At 43.8% G+C, this 19,603-nt stretch overlaps 1 protein-coding gene across 7 annotated transcripts; it reads left to right on the forward strand.

Moving 5' to 3' along the window:
• Positions 1 to 5,109: 5,109 nt before the first annotated feature.
• On the forward strand, positions 5,110 to 19,362 carry PRMT6 (protein arginine methyltransferase 6). 7 transcript variants are annotated; one of them, XR_013584489.1, is made up of 15 exons: positions 5,111 to 5,318; positions 5,452 to 5,761; positions 5,983 to 6,048; positions 6,166 to 6,234; positions 13,576 to 13,611; positions 14,102 to 14,167; positions 14,330 to 14,398; positions 14,510 to 14,587; positions 14,751 to 14,829; positions 14,986 to 15,080; positions 15,344 to 15,428; positions 16,156 to 16,361; positions 16,432 to 16,550; positions 16,627 to 16,762; positions 19,215 to 19,362. XR_013584489.1 is itself a non-coding variant. In XM_078589726.1 (14 exons), the coding sequence occupies exons 1-14, from the start codon at positions 5,200 to 5,202 to the stop codon at positions 16,667 to 16,669; spliced, it is 1,440 nt and encodes a 479-aa protein (XP_078445852.1). In that variant the 5' UTR covers positions 5,111 to 5,199; the 3' UTR covers positions 16,670 to 16,838. The 7 variants fall into 7 exon arrangements, 2 of the variants coding, with proteins under 2 accessions (XP_078445854.1, XP_078445852.1); XR_013584487.1 differs by lacking the exon at positions 19,215 to 19,362 and adding an exon at positions 18,752 to 18,953; XR_013584490.1 differs by lacking the exon at positions 19,215 to 19,362 and adding an exon at positions 17,431 to 17,847.
• The last annotated feature ends 241 nt before the right edge of the window (positions 19,363 to 19,603 follow it).

Raw genomic sequence — 19,603 nt, forward strand, 5'->3', positions numbered from 1 at the left:
GAGAGGGTGAGCGTGAGAGGGAGGTAATGAAATTGTGAGAGAAGGAGAGCGTGAGAAGGGGAGTGAGCAAGAGGGTGAGAGGGCGAGAGGGAGGGAATGAGAGTGGGAGAGAGGGAGGTAATGAGAGAGGAAGTGGGAATGGCAGAAAGTGGGAGAGGATGGATGAGACTGTGAGATGGAGAGAGGGGGACGGTGTGAGGGAGAGAGAGGGGGAGATAGGGAGAAAGAAAGGGTAAGCCTAGGTGAGGCCTACCTAGTTGGCTAGTGACGGCGATGACAGGGAATGGTGGTGGCAGTGGTGGTGGCGAACGGTGGTGGCCCGGTGTGCGAGGAATGGACCAATGAATGGATTGTTGGAGGGGAGAGGAATGACATGAAAACCTGATGAGCCTTTCCTCTCTCTCCATAATCCATAATAAAAATTATATAATATCAATAAATTTGATAGACGAGCAGTCCTCGGTCCAGTTATATGTGCGAACCAGACCCATACCAAATGGTTTTGTCAGCCCTAAAAAGGCTGACCGATGGTCTGGTTTGGTCTGGTTTAACAGAAGATCGGTCAGACCATGTCTTTCCCTACCTACATGATGCACACTTGAGCAAATCAATATGTCTGACTGGAGGATCCAACAAATCATGGATCCAATCTGTGTGAATGTGGTTTTATCATTAATTTTTTAATATTGTCTTGATTCTGTTCAAAGTCTTTCACTACATTAATTCATGTTGTTTTACCCATATCGAGGAAACAAAGTCCAAAAATTTAGTGTCTCCACACCAACAGCCACAAGATTTCCCATCTCATCATTAGGGAAGGTCAAACTATCTGACCAAAGTTTTGTTAGACTAGACCAAAGCGGGCTGGTTATTGGTCTTTTTAAAATTTACCAAATATTTGGTCCAATTTTGTTGACACGTCAAACCTAATCAAAGACCAACCATAATAAAAATAATTAATGTTTTATTGATATTATTATAATATTGTAGATCGGAGAACTTAGAGAACTCCCTCATCATTCTTGTCCCCTCATGATCTCTTTTTACACCTATCTCCATCCTGCTTTGCTGTCACCACCACTCGTCACCATCCATGCCAATACCAATGCCCAACTCTATAATTCCTCTCTCCCTATATTCATTTCTCTGTTAATCTTGCTCTCTCTTTGTAAATTTATCTATTTTTATCCCTCCATTCTCTCTCTATGTCATTAGATCTCACTTCCCCCTTCTTCTTCCTCTCCATTTCTCTCTATCATTCTATCTCCATTTCCCCCTCCTAGCTCTCTCCCTCTATCGATCTATCTATCTTTGTTTCTGTCTTCCTATAATTGTCTATTCATCTTGATTTCTCTCTATATTTCTCTATCTCTTCCTTTCTCCCTCTCTCCCTCTTTTATTCCTCACACTCACAATCTGTCATTCACTCCCTCTCATACTCTCTCACTTTCACAGTCTCTCCCTCTCACATTATGTCACTCTTTGCACTCTCTCACTCACTCTTTATCTCTCATATTTCTTCCCAATATAATACTCTCTCATTAATCCTCAGTTTCTCCCTCTCAATCTCACACTCTCCCCCCCCCCCCCAATTGTCTATCTCTCTCTCTCTCTCTCTTTCATTACTTCTCACACTCACACTCTCTCTCTTTCTCACCGGCTTAATCCCTCTCACTCTCTCCCTCTCTCGCTCATTGCCCCTCTTTCATTCCTTCTCAAGCTCACACTCTCTCCCCTTTTAACTCTCTTCATCTCTCGCTCTCACCTTCTCTCACCCTTTTCACTTTCATTCTCACTCTCACGCTCTCTCCCTCTCTCATTCTCTCATTTTCTCACTCTCTTATGCATTCTCTCTTATCACTTTGTTACTCATTTTATTCTCCACTCTCTCTTGATACTATTTTCATTCAGGCAGATAAATAGAACCTGCTTAGAATCAATGGAAATGGATATGTACGAGGTATATCTGGTTTTATTTAATTTTTTGATGAGTTTGGTTGTTTCTCTCAAGTATACAAGACCAAAAACTACTTAGCACTAGAGTTTAATGCAGTATGATGACCAAGTTGACTTATAATATTTTCTAATATTGACATTAATCTTTTCGCATTGACTTGGCACTAACAAGATAGCCTGAACAGACCAAGACCAGACTGGAATGAGAATTGATCGAGACTGAGACCGGGCCAAACTTAAGGTATATGTTTGGGTTTTTGATAAAACCAGATAGAGATCAAACTATTACCTTCCCCACTCATCATATAAGCAGGAATGACATTGCTATTCTTTATAAGTGTTCTAATGTATTCTTAGATTATCCTTTTAATATGAATATCTAGAATACATGTTTAAATACTATCTATCACGGTTTAAATACTATCATAATTCACTTAGTCGTTGCCTGCAATATATGCATCACACATGCATTGTAGTGAATATGTTGTATAAATGAACATTCAATGACACGTGTATTGTGTGATTGGCTTGTAGTTTACATATAATTCCAACACAGGGGCCATTAAATTCATTGAGCAGATTGATACATCGGCATAGAGGGTCACACACACACATTTTATGGGCGTTGGTGTATAAACTTGAGTTATGAAAACTTTATAAAAATATCCAAATGAATATAAATAGAGGAGTAGTCATTTTAGGTGCTAATGACAACCAGATCTTGGAGCCCTCTGTTATATCCCCTTCTCATATTCCTCCCTCTTATAGGGAAAATGGATGGTAGGAAGATTAATTAGATCTTCAAGGAGGGTTGAAGAAGTTTATGAGGACATCTGTCATGGCAATGATTGTGTGGATATGTATCGAGTCCAGGCAAGTAAATTTCTTCAAGGTAATTTTCAGGGATAAAATGATAGTAGAATTAGTTCCACATTAATTTATGTGATCATCTGCAATTTTTATAGTCCGATCTGATTTGATTTTGGCAGTTTCTGTTGCACCATTTTGCATAGTCGGTGAACCCCACAAAAACCAATAGTCCTTGAGGGAATCTTAAATACGAAAAGTTTTTTATAGAAATTCCTAATGCGCTATCATTAATGAGGATGACCCATTGGGTTTGATAACATGATAAACCAGAATTTGGCTTAATTTGGTTCAGATTTATGCAACAATAATAATTAAAACTTTCTTACTCAGTATAGGGTAAGTAAGGATTAGGTATGAGATATTATATTTTGGTCAAAACACATTTTAAATTATTTGTAGATTATGTTATGTATGTTTGTAACTTTAGCTATATTCCTGGGAGAGAAATCACTAAAAGGAAGAAAAATAGTTACAAAATAATTTTTTAAAATACTTATTTTTAAACTGATTCTACTAATTCGTTACAAATTTCTGAAAATATTTTGTATTTTTAAGAGAATTAAATAAAGTGTTAGCCATTGAAATACTTTTGGTTGGCCCACTTGAGATGAAAGTTGAGAGCAGCAAAATGGCAGGGATGGGTAGTGGACGAAATTTGTATTTTTTCTATAAGAGGAAAATTTAAAGTTTGGTTTCATGCATTGGAAATATTTCATAAAAATTATTATAATTTTATGAATAATTATTTATTTTATAATGATTTATTAACATATTTTTTGGTTTGAATGTGCTCACCATATGTTGACATTTGATTCATCAAAGGGCGACCAATCACGACTAGCAGAAAAGATAGCTGCGTTAATCGTTGCAAAAAGGCAAAATTATGACATCACGAATCACGATGTTATAATGCATGAATCATTATCTTACAATCTCTTTAGTTTTATTCGCAGGGGTGACATTGACCAATAGGAAAAAATGCATGATTTAAAATCACAGTAAATGCTATGTGATAATCGAGAAAGGATAGAATAAAAAAGGAAAAAGCAAAGTCAACAACTTCTGTGGTACACGTGGTGGACACATGTACCCCTGAAATTAGTTAAAAATAATAGAAGAAGCAACACGCAAAAACACATCCCCTGTCAGGTTATGATGATGAAATATCCCCTTTTTGACGTGAATGACACGCGTCGTGTCGCTTTCACTGTAAAAGTGGAAAAAGAAGGAATCTCATGATGTGATGCCGTATTCATACCCTTCCAAACCAGCAAGAAATTAACCCTCCACTTCACATTGCAACATTAGCGCACAAAACTACTTCCAATGAATGAATAAAACAACAATTAAATAAGATTAAATGGTCAAGCAAAGTATAAGTGATAATTACAAGTGTTCTAACATTTTTAAGGCGAAATGAAGATCACCACGTATCACTAATCAACCCAATACTATAAAAAACAAGCGAGAATTACGAGGACAAAACTGGTCCTTTCCCCCCTAATCATTCACGGCCTTCTAAACCAGCACGAAACAAAACCTTCCACTTCATGTCCCAACATTAGTGCAGACAACTAGTCCCGATAAACGAATAAAACAACAATGAAAGAAGATTAAATGGTTAAGCAAAATATAAGTGAGAATTACAAGTGTTCCAACATTTTTATTGCGAAATGAAGATCACCCGAGATCCGTAATCAACCCAATACTATAAAAATATTACAAGAATTACTAGAAGGGCTGAACTGGTCCACCCCTAACCATTCATGCCCTTCTAAACCAACACCAAACAAAACCCTCCAATTCATATCCAAACATTAGTGCACAAAACTACTCCCAATAAACAAATAAAAAAACAATGAAAGAAGATTAACTGGTTAAGCAAATAGATTCCTCAATATAGGCCAGTTAATCTGTTTAAACTGTTTAAACCTGACATATTTAAGCTAACAACATAATAAGGGAATAAGAGAAAGGAGTTGACTAACGCCGTGCACCGTGTTTTATGCTGAAAAAATAAAAAATTAAGAACTACTCCCAATGAAGGAATAAAACAACAATGAAATCATATTTATTGGTCCGTTTCTAATTTCTTCTTTATATTTTTAATTCATAATAATTTTTATTTATTCTTTAGATTGCTCGACATAGGCCAGTTAATCTGTTTATACTGTTCAAACTGTCTAAACCTGACATATTTATGCTAATCAAGTAATTAGGGAATAAGAGAAAAGAGTTGACTAGCGCTTGGGGAGTTGATATAAATAGAGGAGAACTCCGATAAACTGGTGGTCAAGCAAGTTCAACCCTAACAAGATTCGATCTGTAATGCGAGGTTTTACTGAAGCGAACGATCGTTGATCTTCGTCGCAGATGCTTGCGATCCGTCATTCGCTTGATCGATTCAGATTGCGAAGTTTTGTTGCCGGAAGAACCCTCCATGTTGATCTCAGTCTTGCATTCTCGATCGAGGCGAAGCACCGCCAAAACTGGTTAGATTTTTGTGTTTCCCGCTCGATAACTGCGTTTTCATCTTTGGATCTAGTTAGGTTAGACTGAGCGGCATCAGTTTGCGCTGCGAGTTTGATTGAATGGAGCTCTGAATTCAAGAAGTTGGATTGAAAGGGAGGGGGAGGGTTTTTGGGGGTTTAAGTCTGCCCTGATTTCTCTCGAGTGTGGGTTCGAGATGCAGCCGGGGGACGCTGGGTTCGGTGGCAATGGCTGTTTGCACGAGCCAGGTGAATTTGTGCGGCAGGAGAAGCCCCGGTACCGCCGAGCGAGGGGGATGAATCGGCAACCCTTCAGAGCGGGTTCTTCTTCTCCTTCGTTCTCGCAGCAAAATTGCGAGGAGAAAGCTGTTCCCCTTTGCACGGAGTTCGACATGGCCTACTTTCAGTCGTATTCGCACGTTGGTATCCACGAAGAGATGATCAAGGTTCGTCCCCATTCATCTGTGTTTAATTGGTGAATTTTTCTTCATTTTCGCCTGGAAGATGAAAATGTAGAATATAAAGCTTGATAGAATGCCAGACGGTCTTGATTTGTTTGATTCAATCGACACCTTTTAATGTGCGACGAAAACGGCATGGTTTTTGTAGAACGAAATTTCTTCTTTAGATGTGAAAGTTGTAGATGAATCTTTGCTTCTTCGTACAGGATCACGTGAGGACTGAAACTTACAGGGCTGCCATCATGAGACATCAAAGTTTCATCGCAGGCAAGGTAGTACTTGATTTTTGTTTTTTCTTCAACAAAAAAAACTTGATTTTGTTTTAATTTTTGATATTTTTCGAACATTCCAGACTTTGGTCTCACGCTTTGTTTATCATCCGTTTTTAGGTTGTTGTCGACGTTGGATGTGGAACCGGTATTCTTTCTATTTTCTGTGCGCAAGCAGGTGCTAAAAAGGTATGATGAATTGAAGTAACAACATGATACTGGATGCAATATTTTACCGCGTTATGTTTTTTTTTTTTTTTGAGGAAAATAGAGAGAGTCCCCCAGAATAGGGACCCCCCCCGATGCCATTGAAATAATGACGTAGAAAAACAAGTCATGCCTTACAAGGGGAACGAAATCAGGGGGCCACGGCCACCTTTCTGCCAAAAATTTGCCAATCCCCTAGCGTCGTGCAAAATAGCATCGACGGAGGGAGGCCTCCCCTTGAAGATGACTTCATTTCGGTGTAGCCAGATCGCCCAAAGGTGGGCGAAAATCCGTTGCCACTCCGGCTCCCGGCGGAACAGCCCACCACTGATGGAATTCCAAAAATCCTCTTCAGTAGCGGGGTCAACGCTACCCACTCCGGCCGCCTGCCACACAGCCTGGGCCGTCGGGCACTGGAAGAACAGGTGGCCACAGTCTTCCACTGCCCCGGAGCATAGGACACATTCGGCAGTATTCCCCGGGTAACAGCGTTGTCGGAGCTGTTGCGTCACCAGTCTTCGCCGCAAGAGAAGCCAGCCGAAGATTTTCACCTTCAGCGGGATTCGCCGCCTCCACAATAGTCGACTTCGGGGTATGATGGAGCAATCTGCTGGACTTCCCTGTCCCCGCAGAATGCGGTATGCAGCTTTGGCCGAAAAACTGGCTCCCCGCCACTCCCAGGTGTCCCGCGCCCCTTCTTGCGGCTGCAAAGGGGCAATCCGTTGCTGTAATTGGAGGAAGTCTTCCATTCGTTGCTCGGAAAGCTGGGCAGGTAATGTTGGACACCACGCGTTGTCCCACATCCCCCGAACCGGGGCACTGGGGGCGGGCGAGAGACCATATAGTCTAGGGAATAGGTCTCGCAGGGGCCCAAGACCGGTCCAATCGTCCAACCAGAATCTAAGGCTGGTTCCATCCCCTAGCTTCGGTCGAAAGAGAGGCTGAACCTTGGCGAAGACCCCCCTCAGCCCCCTGATGAAAGCAGAATCCCACCGGAGGGGTGTAGCACACTGCTCCCAGTCCATTCCCCTTCCGTAGCTGTCGTGCAGGACCGCCGTGACCTGATCTGATGGAGGCTGCATCAGTCGACGTACCCATTTGATCAGCAGAGCCATGTTGGTGTGCTGAATGTGCCTGACTCCGAGGCCTCCCTGTGACGCGGGGAGACATACAGTGTCCCAACTGACGAGGGCCACGCCCCTCGATTCCTCTTGACTGGGCCCGCTCCAAAAGAAACGCCGCATGCAGCTTTCAAGCTGTCTACGAACGCTCACCGGCATCCTGAAAACTGACATGAAATGTAGAGGAATCGCGGCTAGCACAGCCTTCACCAAGACCAGTCTCCCTCCTCGAGACAGAAGACGACCTCGCCAGCCTCCCAGCTGCTGTTCAACCCTATCCACCACCGATTGCCATTCCCGCGCTCCAACTCGGCCATCCGTGAGAGGCAGGCCCAAGTACCGAATGGGCAGGGAGCCAATCGGCGTAGATAGAAGTTGGGAGCACTGACTCAAATCTTCTGGAGATAGCCCGATACCGATGAGTGTAGATTTGGCCCTACTCAGTTTGAGTCCGGAGAAATCGGAGAAGATGTCCAGCAAGATCGAGAGATTCTCAGCCTCCTCCACCGATCCCTCGATGAAAAAAGTAGTGTCGTCAGCATACTGAAGAAGTGGGATCCCGCTTGGCCAGCCAGGGGTGTGGAAGCCTCTGAGCTGCCCCCTTGCACACAGCCGTTCTGAGCACCGCGTCAAAGTATCCGCCGCCAATATAAATAAAAGCGGTGCCAATGGACACCCTTGCCGGATACCCCTTTGGGGGTGGATCCAGCCCCCTTGAGGCCGGCCATTGACTAGGACTGCAAAAGTGCTGGTCGCTACACAAAGCTTCACCCATCGCACCCAAACCTCCGGGAAACCATGCCTGCGCAGTACATTCCAGAGATATCGCCAGTCGAGTGTATCATATGCCTTGGCGAAGTCCACCTTCCACATAAATCCGGTGGTGCCTGTCCGCCTCCAGGCCGCCAGAATTTCCTCTGCCACAACCACACTCTCCTCCATGTGTCTTCCCGGGACAAAAGCAGGCTGTAGGGGGCTCACTAAGTAGCCGATTACCTCGCGGAGTCTGTTAGCGAGTACCTTGGCGATGATCAGATATAACGAATTGGAGAGAGAGATGGGCCTGAACTCCCCCACCTGTTCAGCTCCCGGACACTTCGGGATAAGCACAATATAAGCTTTGTTCAGCCGATCCATCTCGCAGGTACCATTACGGAATTCCTCCAAAGTCGCCATGACCTCCGGACCCACCATATCCACTCCTTGTAAAAGAAAACTGGCATACTGTCCGGTCCCGGAGCCCCTTCAGCATTCAGCCTGCGGATGGCCAACTGAACCTCTTCTGTCGAGAAAGGCTCGATTAGCTGAGTTCGTTGCGCTTCCGAGAGCCTGGGGGCGCCGGCCCCAGACCACTTCCATTTGTTACGCGGCACCCGACGGTAGAAAGCCCGAAAGTGGTTAGCTAGTGCACGTCCAACCTCCGTCTGGCCGCTGACCACTGTCCCCTCCACCCGTAAACGGTTGATCTTGTTCATTCGTCATCTCCCACTTGCTACTTGATGGAAGAAACGGGTATTTGCATCCCCTGCCGCCAGCCAAAGCTGCCGTGGTCGCTGTCGCCAGTCCATTTCAGTCTTTAAATCCACCTCAGCCACCGCGTCCCGATGGGCTCGACGCGTCGCCAGTTCCTCCGCTGACAAAAGGCGGCTATCCTCCTCAGTGTCCCATCGTTGTATCTCAGCTAGAGCAGCGTTCCTGGTTTGGTTCCGATCCTCGCGAATCTTCCGGCGGAAGTCGATGAGATGTCGTCGGAGCCCTGTCAGCTTAGTAGCCAGCCGTGCTGATGCCGATCTGAAAGCCGGAACGGTGCCCCACCACTCGGCAACCCGCCCCTTGAAACCCTCCTCTCGCAACCAGGAGCGATCTAGCTTGAAATAGGGAGGCTTGGCAGTTCCCGTTTGTGCCTGCCAGAAAATAGGAGTATGATCAGAAATAGGGCGGGGTCGGGACGTGACCTCTGCGAGCGGAAACATCTCCAGCAACGCGATGGAGCATAGGAACCGATCGAGCCGAGAGCGCGCCAGAGGACCTGTTGCGCTTCGCCAGGTGAATCGTTGGTCCGAGGGCCCCATTTCTTGAAGTCCACAATTGGCCAGTAGGTTCCTGAACTCCGCCGAACCTGGGTCCGTCCCCCCCAGGCCATTCGGCCTGTTGTCTGCCTCCACAGTCACATTGAAGTCACCACCGATGAGAATCGGGAGCTCCTGGAATTTGTGAGTAAGGGCGTAAATATCTGCCCACAATTCCCCTCTTCGCGAGGCCGTTGGTCCGTAGGCAGATGCCACCACCCATGTCCGCCCGTCCTCACGGTTGGACAGCCGGGCCGCGACCACATGCCGCCCTTTCCACTCCTCCAGCTTATCAAAATCCTCCGCCCTCCAAGCCACTGCAATACCCCCTGATCGGCCAATTGCGTCACCGGTTACGTGTGCTCCATCACCCCCCCGGCCGAGGGCGCCCCACACTTGGGGGAGATCCTGCTCCAACATAGTCTCTTGGATGCAAACAACCTTTGCCCCCCATTCATTGGTATATCTTCCCACTACCCCTCGCCTTCGCTCGTCACGGAGGCCGCGCACGTTCCATGAAAGACAATTCATGGGGAGGCTACCGTGTCACCCTCGACTGTCGAAGCCATCAGAGCTCCTGCTGCCTCCGCAATCATTTTCGTCTTGGGATGCTCATTTCGGTCTGGTGCTGTCGCCTGGATGCTGGGCTCAGCCGCGATAGAGGCAGCTGGGGAAATGGCCCCTTCGTCTGTTATGACTCCTTCCCTTGTTGCCCGAGTCCATGCTTCTATCCCCTACGATGAGTCGCTCTTGGCCTCTTGTTCGGGAGCTGCATCGCGCGTTGCCGGAGGATTCCTCTCCAAATTTTGATTGAGCGAAAAGGCGCTCTCGGGGCTGACCGTGGACACCGCCGCAGACTTTTGCCTCCACTCTGTTCGGCCTGCCCGAGTCCCTGAGCTTCCCCTGGTGGACCGTCCGTCCCCTTCGATGCGTGTGGGGGGGTTCCCAACCATCACAAAGTCGGCCGACCGAGGAAGAGGAGGAGGCGGTGGGACCACCAATAGCTGATCGAGGAAGCATGCCGCCGTTGTGGGGTTCCACTTCAAGCACTGTGATCCGAGGGTCTCCGCTCTCCAGCCCTGTGGATACAATCCGGCGAAGGCGGGCAAATTTTCGCACCATATGGGCTGCGTGATCCACCGAGCGATATCCGAAAGGGATGCCATGAGCCTCCACCAAGATCATACAGTTCTTTATCTTGCATCCCCCGTCCGTCTTTTTGACTCCCTGCCATTTGACTGTTCCTTGCGCCGGGATCTGTTGGTGCCATCCGCCCGCGAATGTTCTCTCTTGCTGCCCGAGGCAGTCATCTAATTAGGAAGTGTCTCTCGTCCACCACTTGGAGTTCCGCCTGAAAAAGCGGGGCATAATGCTCCGCCAAACCTTCTTGAACTGCTTCCAAAGTCGGAGCGCCTCCTTGAACCTCTCCGATGAGGGAGGTGACTCTGAATTCTGCGAAACTTCTCGAGTCAGCGAGACCCCCCAGCTTTAGATTCATTGGGCACGCGAATTGACGGTGACCTGTGCGTCGGCATCGGCGGCAGATTACTGGATCTCTGCAGTCTTTTGCCAAGTGTCCGCGACCCAGGCTACGGAAACAGCAGTTCTCGTTGCTGCGTCCAAGATGCCGCTTCTGTTGTGTGGAATGCTCTTCTCGCTGGGCGAATCGGGCTGTCAAAAGGTGCGCGCCAGAGCCAGCCCCACGCGGCGCACCTCGGAGTATGTCTGCAAGTGTAGCCTGTTTGTCAGCGTCGGCCTCCAACCCCGCACCGCCTGGATTCCGGCCATAGCTTGGGCTTCTTCGACGCCGGGGGCTAGGACTCCGGCGTCTTCCACTTCCCATCCCTCTGGAGCCAAAGCGAAGCCGGCACTCTCTGGCAAAATGCCCTGGCTCTCCACACTCATAACACTTCATATCAGACCCCCCATGTCGCTCACGAGTATGGCTACGTCCCCCATGAGACATCTCAACCCTCCATCCATTTTTACCATCAAGCTCACGGATAGCAGCAAGAGCATCTCTTCTGTCATCAAAGTCAACAAAAGCATAGCCTGGAGGTTTACGAGCCACCCATACACTTCTCAAAACGCCGTAGGCATGAAACTCATCTGCAAGCTCCCTTTCAGTAACCCTAGAGTCCAGATTACCGACATATACACGAGCCATATCTTTTGCAAGATCGCGGTCAATGGAAACCCTAAGCATCCCTTCTTCTCAAAACGCCGTAGGCACGAAACTCTGGAACAGAACACAATCTCAACCTGGACGTGGAAGCTGGATCGGGAGCCGACGGAGAAGCTGCAGGAGGCGAAATTCTTGAGGCAGACGACGGGGGAGCCGTCGGCGTCGGCGAACGAATCGAGCGCCGACCCAAATTTCCTGAAGTTATCTTGCCATCTTTACCGCGTTATGTTTCTCTTGCGATTGTTTCTATTCATGAGTAGGTTTCTATTCATCAACGTGTATTTATCCTCACAATGCAGTGTTGGAATTGGGGATGAATCAACCTCGCTTTCGTTTTTTTCATTTGCAAAAGCATGAATTCCTTCATCTGAATCTTCATTGACTTAGTAACACAAAGGTTTATAGTCATTGACTGGGCAGATGTGATGGCCATACAGACCTCTTTTAGCGGAAAACAGCTTGATGATATGAGGCGCTTGAATGCTTGATTCCAATAATCGATTATCCAGACATACACATCGATGTTCAAAAGTCCTCTCTATCCTAGCAGCATTGTGATGAATTACCAGGGTTTTTATGAGTACACCCTGGAACATGTGATTGGTATTAGCGGTTATCTCATTTCTTTGATGGTCCACTGCTTATTCATTTGAACTTCTACAGTCAATTTATTCCTCATACGAGTGGCAAAAGGGAAAGTAAAAAACTATGCTGGCATATTTTGCGAAATAAAAACTATGCTACTATTCCATACCCAGAAGGGTATCTTTGCTGAAGCCCTTTGGAGGCATTGTGGTCATTTGGTTGTTAGATTAGTTTTACCCTTTTCCCTTTTAAACGGTTCTTAGATTAGCTTTAAATAGTTGTTAGGAGAGCAGTCAATAATGAAGAGGTAAGCTTGGCACAGTCCCTTATCTGGTCTCTCCTTCTTGGGGATCCCCTGCCTCCCATGATAGCCTCACCAGCCCTTCAGCTACATCGCCCCTAAGGCTGATCCCTAACTCATCTCTGATTGATGCCTCTCTCCGCAGCCTTCGACAATCCTAGTCCCCAGTGATCTTCTCCCCTTCGCTGTATCTCCGGGCAGCCTGTCCCATGTTGATCCCTGTCTTCTCTGTTCGACCACTCCTCTTCCCCAATTCCCAAGGCAGTCTTAAACCAGGGTTGTGTCATACAACAGCCCTTAAAGTAGAGGTCCACCTAGACAACTGTCTATGCGAATTATTTTTTCCTCAATTAACCCTGTAGTCTGCGTTATGCCCTTTTATGGTAACACATTTGATATCTAAATAGTTAGAATTGTTGGTCCTGGGTTTTTTTTTTAATAGAATGAACTGTTTTTTTTTCTTTCTCCTGTTGAAGATTTAAATATGAAAGATTTTGGAGCGGAAACAGGAGGAGTGCTTGTGTTAGGTTAGATGGGGGAAGTGGGACTCCTGTCGCCTTAGAAGCTTCTAAAATCGTTCAAAATGAGGCGCTTCTATTGACTGGTGGTTTGCATGATTAGCCTCAACACAATTGCATGACGACCTTTGACATACATTTCAACTGCAATGCTTCAAAAAATCTGCTGGTCTGACCGTGAAAATTATGTATACCTATCTTTTGATTTTAGTCATTGGATTAAATATAGATGAGGAAACTCCTCGATAGAAGTTTAAGCTCTTTGTCTTTATTGTCATATTTTGAAGACATTGATACTCTGCACATAATTCTGAGATGGCTACTCTTAGAATCTTTTTGGGCATATGTATGAAGTGGAGAGTTTTGATCACTTCATTTCTTGTTTCATCCGTCAAATGTATTGAGGCTGATCAGGATATACGTACCAACGACTGATCAGAAAATTTTCTTCTCTGCACTTTTTTTCGACTTCAGGTCGGCAACTTGCGATGAACGATCTTTTTCAACTATATTCTTTTGCTGATCTGCCTAAATTTCTCTGCAGGTTTATGCTATAGATGCGAGTCAGATTGCTGTGCAGGTAATTTGATGTCGAAAAGACTATTATTCATTTAAACTCTTCAAGTGGTTCCTTACTTCTCTGCTTTTCTGTCTTCCCGTATCTTTAGTCTCGTTTATATGACCCTTGCATTTATTTGTTCTGTGTATCCATGTGCGTTACTTGTGTGTCTATCTTCGAAGTGTATTCATCCCTTGTTTCAACTTTCCCGAAGTTGAAACGCTCACGATAATCTCGTCATCTCAGTGTATTCCACTGAGAGTTGTCGATTGCTTGTCTCCATTGACTATACAATCCTTTCAGGATTTAAAGTTAATATTTTAATAGATGGAAGCCAACCGTTGAATTTGTAAACTCTATTATGTTTTTTCATAATTTTAATGAACAGCGAGTATGCCTTTTGGGAAATAAAGCTTGCGCGAAACTTATGTACTAATTTTTTTGCCATCAGATTTTCTCTTTTGAAGCTATGAGATATTAACTGACACCTTTTCTCCATGATGTTTTCTAGGCAAGTGAAGTGGTCAAGGCAAACAACCTCTGTGATAAGGTCATCGTTTTGCACGGCCGTGTGGAGGTTGGTCTAATTGCTTCATTTTTTTTCATGGAATCTATGACTAGCATGTCTCTTTCGTTCTGGAAATCATCAATCTACTCTTATAGTTTCTAAATTTTTTATTTTTCATTGAACCTTGTCCTTTCTCTTTTTTAATTGTATGACGTGGATGTTGACATTTAGGATGTTAGCATCGATGAAGAAGTGGATGTCATCATATCTGAATGGATGGGTTACATGCTTTTATACGAGGTAAATATCCAGTGTATTTTTTTCTAAAAAAATAACCAGGGGTGTAATCCTTTCAGTGAAGAAAGGTTTTCTGCTTGAGTTTTTTTCTATAATTATGTCTCTGGAGTGCAGAGTATGCTTGGTAGCGTAATCACTGCTCGAGACCGCTGGCTCAAACCAGGAGGCCTTATTCTTCCCTCTCATGCTTCTGTAAATGTTCTTACCTTTAACCAATTTACCCCTTTACATTTTGGCCTGTGCAAGCTAATGTTGTAAAAGCGTCTTTTTTTCCCTGTATTTGGATAACTAATATTGAACTCGTCTGTGCCTTATCTTCTAATATTGTGATTAAATGATGGTGCTTTCATTGCAGTTGTACATGGCGCCCGTAACTCACCCAGACAGATACCGTGAAAGCATCGATTTCTGGCGCAACGTTTACGGCATTGACAGTAAGCAGTCAACCACTATTTCACCCGTTGTCTTTTAATGACAACATTTGTCACACGTTAAAATTTTTTGCCTTGTTATGGATTTACAAAGTTTAATATATTAAACTTGTGTTCTTCTGATGTCTGGTTAACTTTGACTGATGGTCGACTTTCTAGTGTCCGCTATGATACCGCTTGCAAAACAGTGTGCATTTGAAGAGCCGTGCATTGAAATGGTAACCGGTGAAAATGTTCTTACTTGGCCCTTTGTGGTAAGTATGACTTACCACGCCAACTAAATTAGAATAATCTTTTATTGTATACATATTTTTACCTTTGTTTAAACTAAATTAGAATCATGCAATCAAATAGATTGAATAATTGATAGAACTGGGTGGATGTCTAATGAATATTTTAGGGTAAATTTGATGAGTGGGTTGCAGTAAAATGTTTATCCATGTCCATGCATGAATTTTCTTCTTTTATTAGGACCAAAATTGAACGTTCTCCTGAGAGAGTTTCAACAATTTTGCAGGTGAAATACGTTGATTGTTACACTGTCACAATAAAGGAACTAGAATCGGTTACTGCCAAGTACAGGTTTGAATCCATGATGCGGGGTACTTTCCCTCTCCTCTTCTTTAATTTCTCTCCTCCTATCTGTTTGTTCCTCGCGTTATCTACTCTCTGATATGCTTTTTCTCATCTCTTATTTCTCCCTCTCTCCCTCTCTCCCTCCGCTACCCCACTCTCTCTTTCTTTCTCTCTCTTCCTTTGTCTCTCTCTCTCTGTTACGACTTCTCAGTAACAATGAAAATTCACGTAGATAACCAGTCCAACAAGTAGAGAACTCAAATCAAAAGGAAAGAAGAAGATAGTTGATGACGGGAGAGATCGATCTCGATCTCTTGCTGGCCGACGGGAACTGCTCCGACTGCTCCAGCTTCCGCGCCCCCCTCTAGCGCTTCTAGTCAAAATCTTTAATGCCCGCTCCTTCTCAACCCACTTAATTTATAAGTTAGTTGAAGTTGAAACGACGCCCGTTGTGCCGTTTCCCGCCCTCCTAAAACGGCGTCTCTGATAAGCCTGCTTGAAGCGCTTATCACTGTCTTTCTCCCAATCAGCACCTTGCCTTTTTAACTATTGACTAGAATTTAACTCAAACTTTAAGATTCTCTTAAATGAAATATTGGTGTTTTCTTTCGTCTCTTCTCAACCTTCTTTCCCTCTCTTAATTTATTTCTTTCTGTCTCTCTCCTGATCACAACCTTGCGCTTTTCAATTGTTGACGACAATATCGCTGGAGCGTTCGGACTCTCTCAGATTACTTCATTTTGCTTCTTCCAGCTCCTCATCATGGATTTGCTTTCTGGTTTGACGTGCAATTTAATGGCCCGGCTGGTGTTATGGGCAACCACCAGCTGAATCCCTCGCAAATCTCATCCATGGATCCCAGTTTGAACGGCTCTGATCAGAAGAAAAAGAGAATGAAGTGCGATGAGACGTTGACCTTGTCCACTGCGCCAGAAGATGCCCCCACTCACTGGCAACAGGTATGATATTTGGGATTCCCTTTTACTACAAGAAATCATCCAATTATTAATTTCTTGTTGGGCTCTCCAGACGGTTATCTATTTCTACGACCCAATTGAGGTGAATCAGGACCAAGTTATAGAGGGCTCAATTACGATCTCCCAGAGCAAGGAAAACGCAAGATTTCTAAACATTCATCTCGAATACACGTGAGTGCCAATCTCAGCTGCATTTTAAAAATAATTCACAAATGATTCAATTTTTTTTTCAATTTTCGATAAACAGGTCAGGAGGGCGTTCCTTCGTCAAGGAGTCTGTGATGAGATAGCTGGTTTTGCCGGTGTTTGTTTCTTTGTGTTGTTAGAAGGCTCTCCTAACGTGGGAATCCCTGAAAAAGCATGTTTTTACTATTCTTTCACAGGTATGAAAAATTCCTTGATACTAGGAAACATGTCTGCCCTTATCCACACATTTATTAATTTTTTTGACAAAATCCACACATTTATTTAGTCAAGCTTTTGTCGCTAATTGTGTAGTGGGTGGATCTGCATTTCCTTAATCTAATATTGATTTAGTACCTTGCCTAATATGAAAGAACCATCAAATTCGTGCATTAATGCACAATTAGTCCTTTACTGGCCTCTGAGGTACATTTTGGTGAAGTTCCAATCTGTGAGGCAGACATTCGATTGTAGTAGAGGCCGTAGCAGAGCAAGAAATGATACACTTTGCTCATATATACAAGAGGTATTACAACGATCATGGATATCGGCTAGTGTATCGCCTTTCACGATGTGCAAGTACATGCGCCTCATTTTCTGTGTAGTGATATCCTAACACATCCCCTCAAGCAGAGGAATGAATATCATTCATTCCCTACTTGAACACCAGGGCTTTATGTTGGTATCGACAAAGAGCTTTGGTGAAAAGGTCTGCCAACTGCTGTTTAATGGGAATTAAGACAATGTTGATGAGTTTGGACTCAAGTTTGTCTTTAATAAAGTGGCAGCTAAACTTCATGTGTTTAGTCCGATTGTGCTGGTGAGGATCTTGGGCCAAGCTGATCGCAGATCTGTTATCCCACCGGAGGGTGGTATTTTGCTGCAGAGAGAAAGCCGGTTTGTGGAGGATGCCTTGAGTCCAAAGTGCTTCACGAATGCCCTTAAGTAGTGGACAAGGACACGGCAGACTGCTTCTTGCTGGGCCAGGTGACTAAGATTCCACACAAGAAAGAGCAGTACTGAGTCAATAGTCTCGCGATCCACCTGTGAGCCAGCATAATCACGAGTCAAGGACGTACCTCAGGAAAATGCGAGGCTGTGACCAATGGTTCCTTTCAAGTGGCATAGAATCCAGGAGGCCGTCTGGAAATGAGACATCTTGATATGATGCATAAACTGGCTAAGAACATTAACAGCATAAGAAATGTCTTGTCGTGTATGAGCCAGGTTAATGAGTTTGTAGATAAGATGCTGAAAGGTCAGAGAATCGGTGTCAGGTTCATTATTGCTGTCTTCAGTTTGAGGTTTGTTTCCATCGGAGTTGAGACGGGTTGCCATTGCATGCAGCCAGTTTTTTTTATATCATATATAGATATGCACATATATGTGTGTGTATAAATATATGTATGTATATTTTTCTGCCTAGGAAATATTTGAGGGGACCTAAACTTTTCATGTAAAATGGATTACATAATGACTGGCTTAAAGTAGCGATCCCCTGGGAGTCGTTTCCAATGATAATAATATTAACAACATATACAATAAGAATGATGAAAGAGTCAGGAGTCAACTGTTGACAGAAAAGGGTATAATCCCCCGTCAACCGTTGATGCTTTAGTTGTTTCATGGTCTGAGTAACCACTCAAACCACAGATCATACCCTTTTCTGTCAACAGTATCGCATATCCAGGGCCTTCATATGAATTTCTTCTTGGAGATGACCATGTAGAAATGCATTTTTTACATTGAATCGTAGAATGTCCCATTTATAATTGGCTGCTAAGGGAATGATGAGCCTGATGGTGCTCTGATACCATGTGAGGCATGCTCTTGATTTGTGCTAGTGTAACCTTGAACGATGTGCAGTACGTGTGCATCACGTGCTGTATAGTAATGCCGTAAAGTACTAGTTTAAGATAACAGCAACTGGTAAATTCTTCCTTGGTGTTAATCGTTTTTACCAAATATTATCAGCCTGGCTATGTTTAGGTTGGGGGGGCCGCCATGCAAGTTCTAATAATTGTCTTTAGTATGATTTCTTTTTTTTTTGCAATAAGTGCAATTCACACCTGTCATTTCTGGCTGATATTCCAATTTCTGACTTTTCTTCTCTGCGGGCACCCCATGATTCTTCAGGGTTATCTGTTGTATAGTCTTAGTTCTAAGATAATCCATTATATCCATTGCAGATGGCTTTCTTCTTCTTGCACAATAGGTGGGGATTTATTTCTATTGTTCCCGGCATCCGGTTACATGATCTCATAAGGGCGCTACTTCGATATTAGAAGTAACATGAATTCATCACAAACATAACTGAAAACAAAGAAGGATATTCAATTTGATGCATGACATAATTTCTTCAAACCATTTCAATACATGATGCATATCATCTATTCCCTCCGATGGTATGTTATATTAAGTTTTCTAATTTACCCCTTCTTATTGGGAGAATTTGACTATTTTTGATGAGTTTGATGATAAAAAGACACCCATTCCTCTGTCTCTGCCATGGTGGACTTATTTGGTCAGAACTTGTTCATGACTTCCAGAGCACAATTCTTTTCTTAGATTTTGTTTTGGCAATTTTTAAGCAGGTCATTAACATTTTAAGCTTTGATTTTCACTGAAAATATCGTTTTGTGGTATAATCAGGTCTCAAAATTACTCCGCCAAAACTCTGTTTCTCTTGAAAAGCTTTGGCAATATTCAAGGATGTTATTTGGTGACTGGTTTAAAAGATTGAGCTTTTCTAGTTACCTCAAACGTAACATGTTTCAAGCTCTTTTTAATGCCAATTCCATCCGTATGGATTAACCTGGTTGGATTTATTAAAAAAATAGTTCCAATTTTTTTTTATTAGAGTTTAAACATTTCGGTTTAGCATGACACAGTTATAATAATTACCAAAAGAGATGACCATAAAAGCTGCATTTAGGATATGCAACAATCAAATACTTAGATCCTCCTTCCGTGCATGTATATTATGTGTGGCAACATTCTTATATTCTTAACTTTATATGTTTTTCACCTTCATTTCCTGA

This window comes from Wolffia australiana, chromosome 18 (assembly GCF_029677425.1).
Source record: "Wolffia australiana isolate 7733 chromosome 18, ASM2967742v1".
NCBI classification, from domain to species: domain Eukaryota; kingdom Viridiplantae; phylum Streptophyta; class Magnoliopsida; order Alismatales; family Araceae; genus Wolffia; species Wolffia australiana.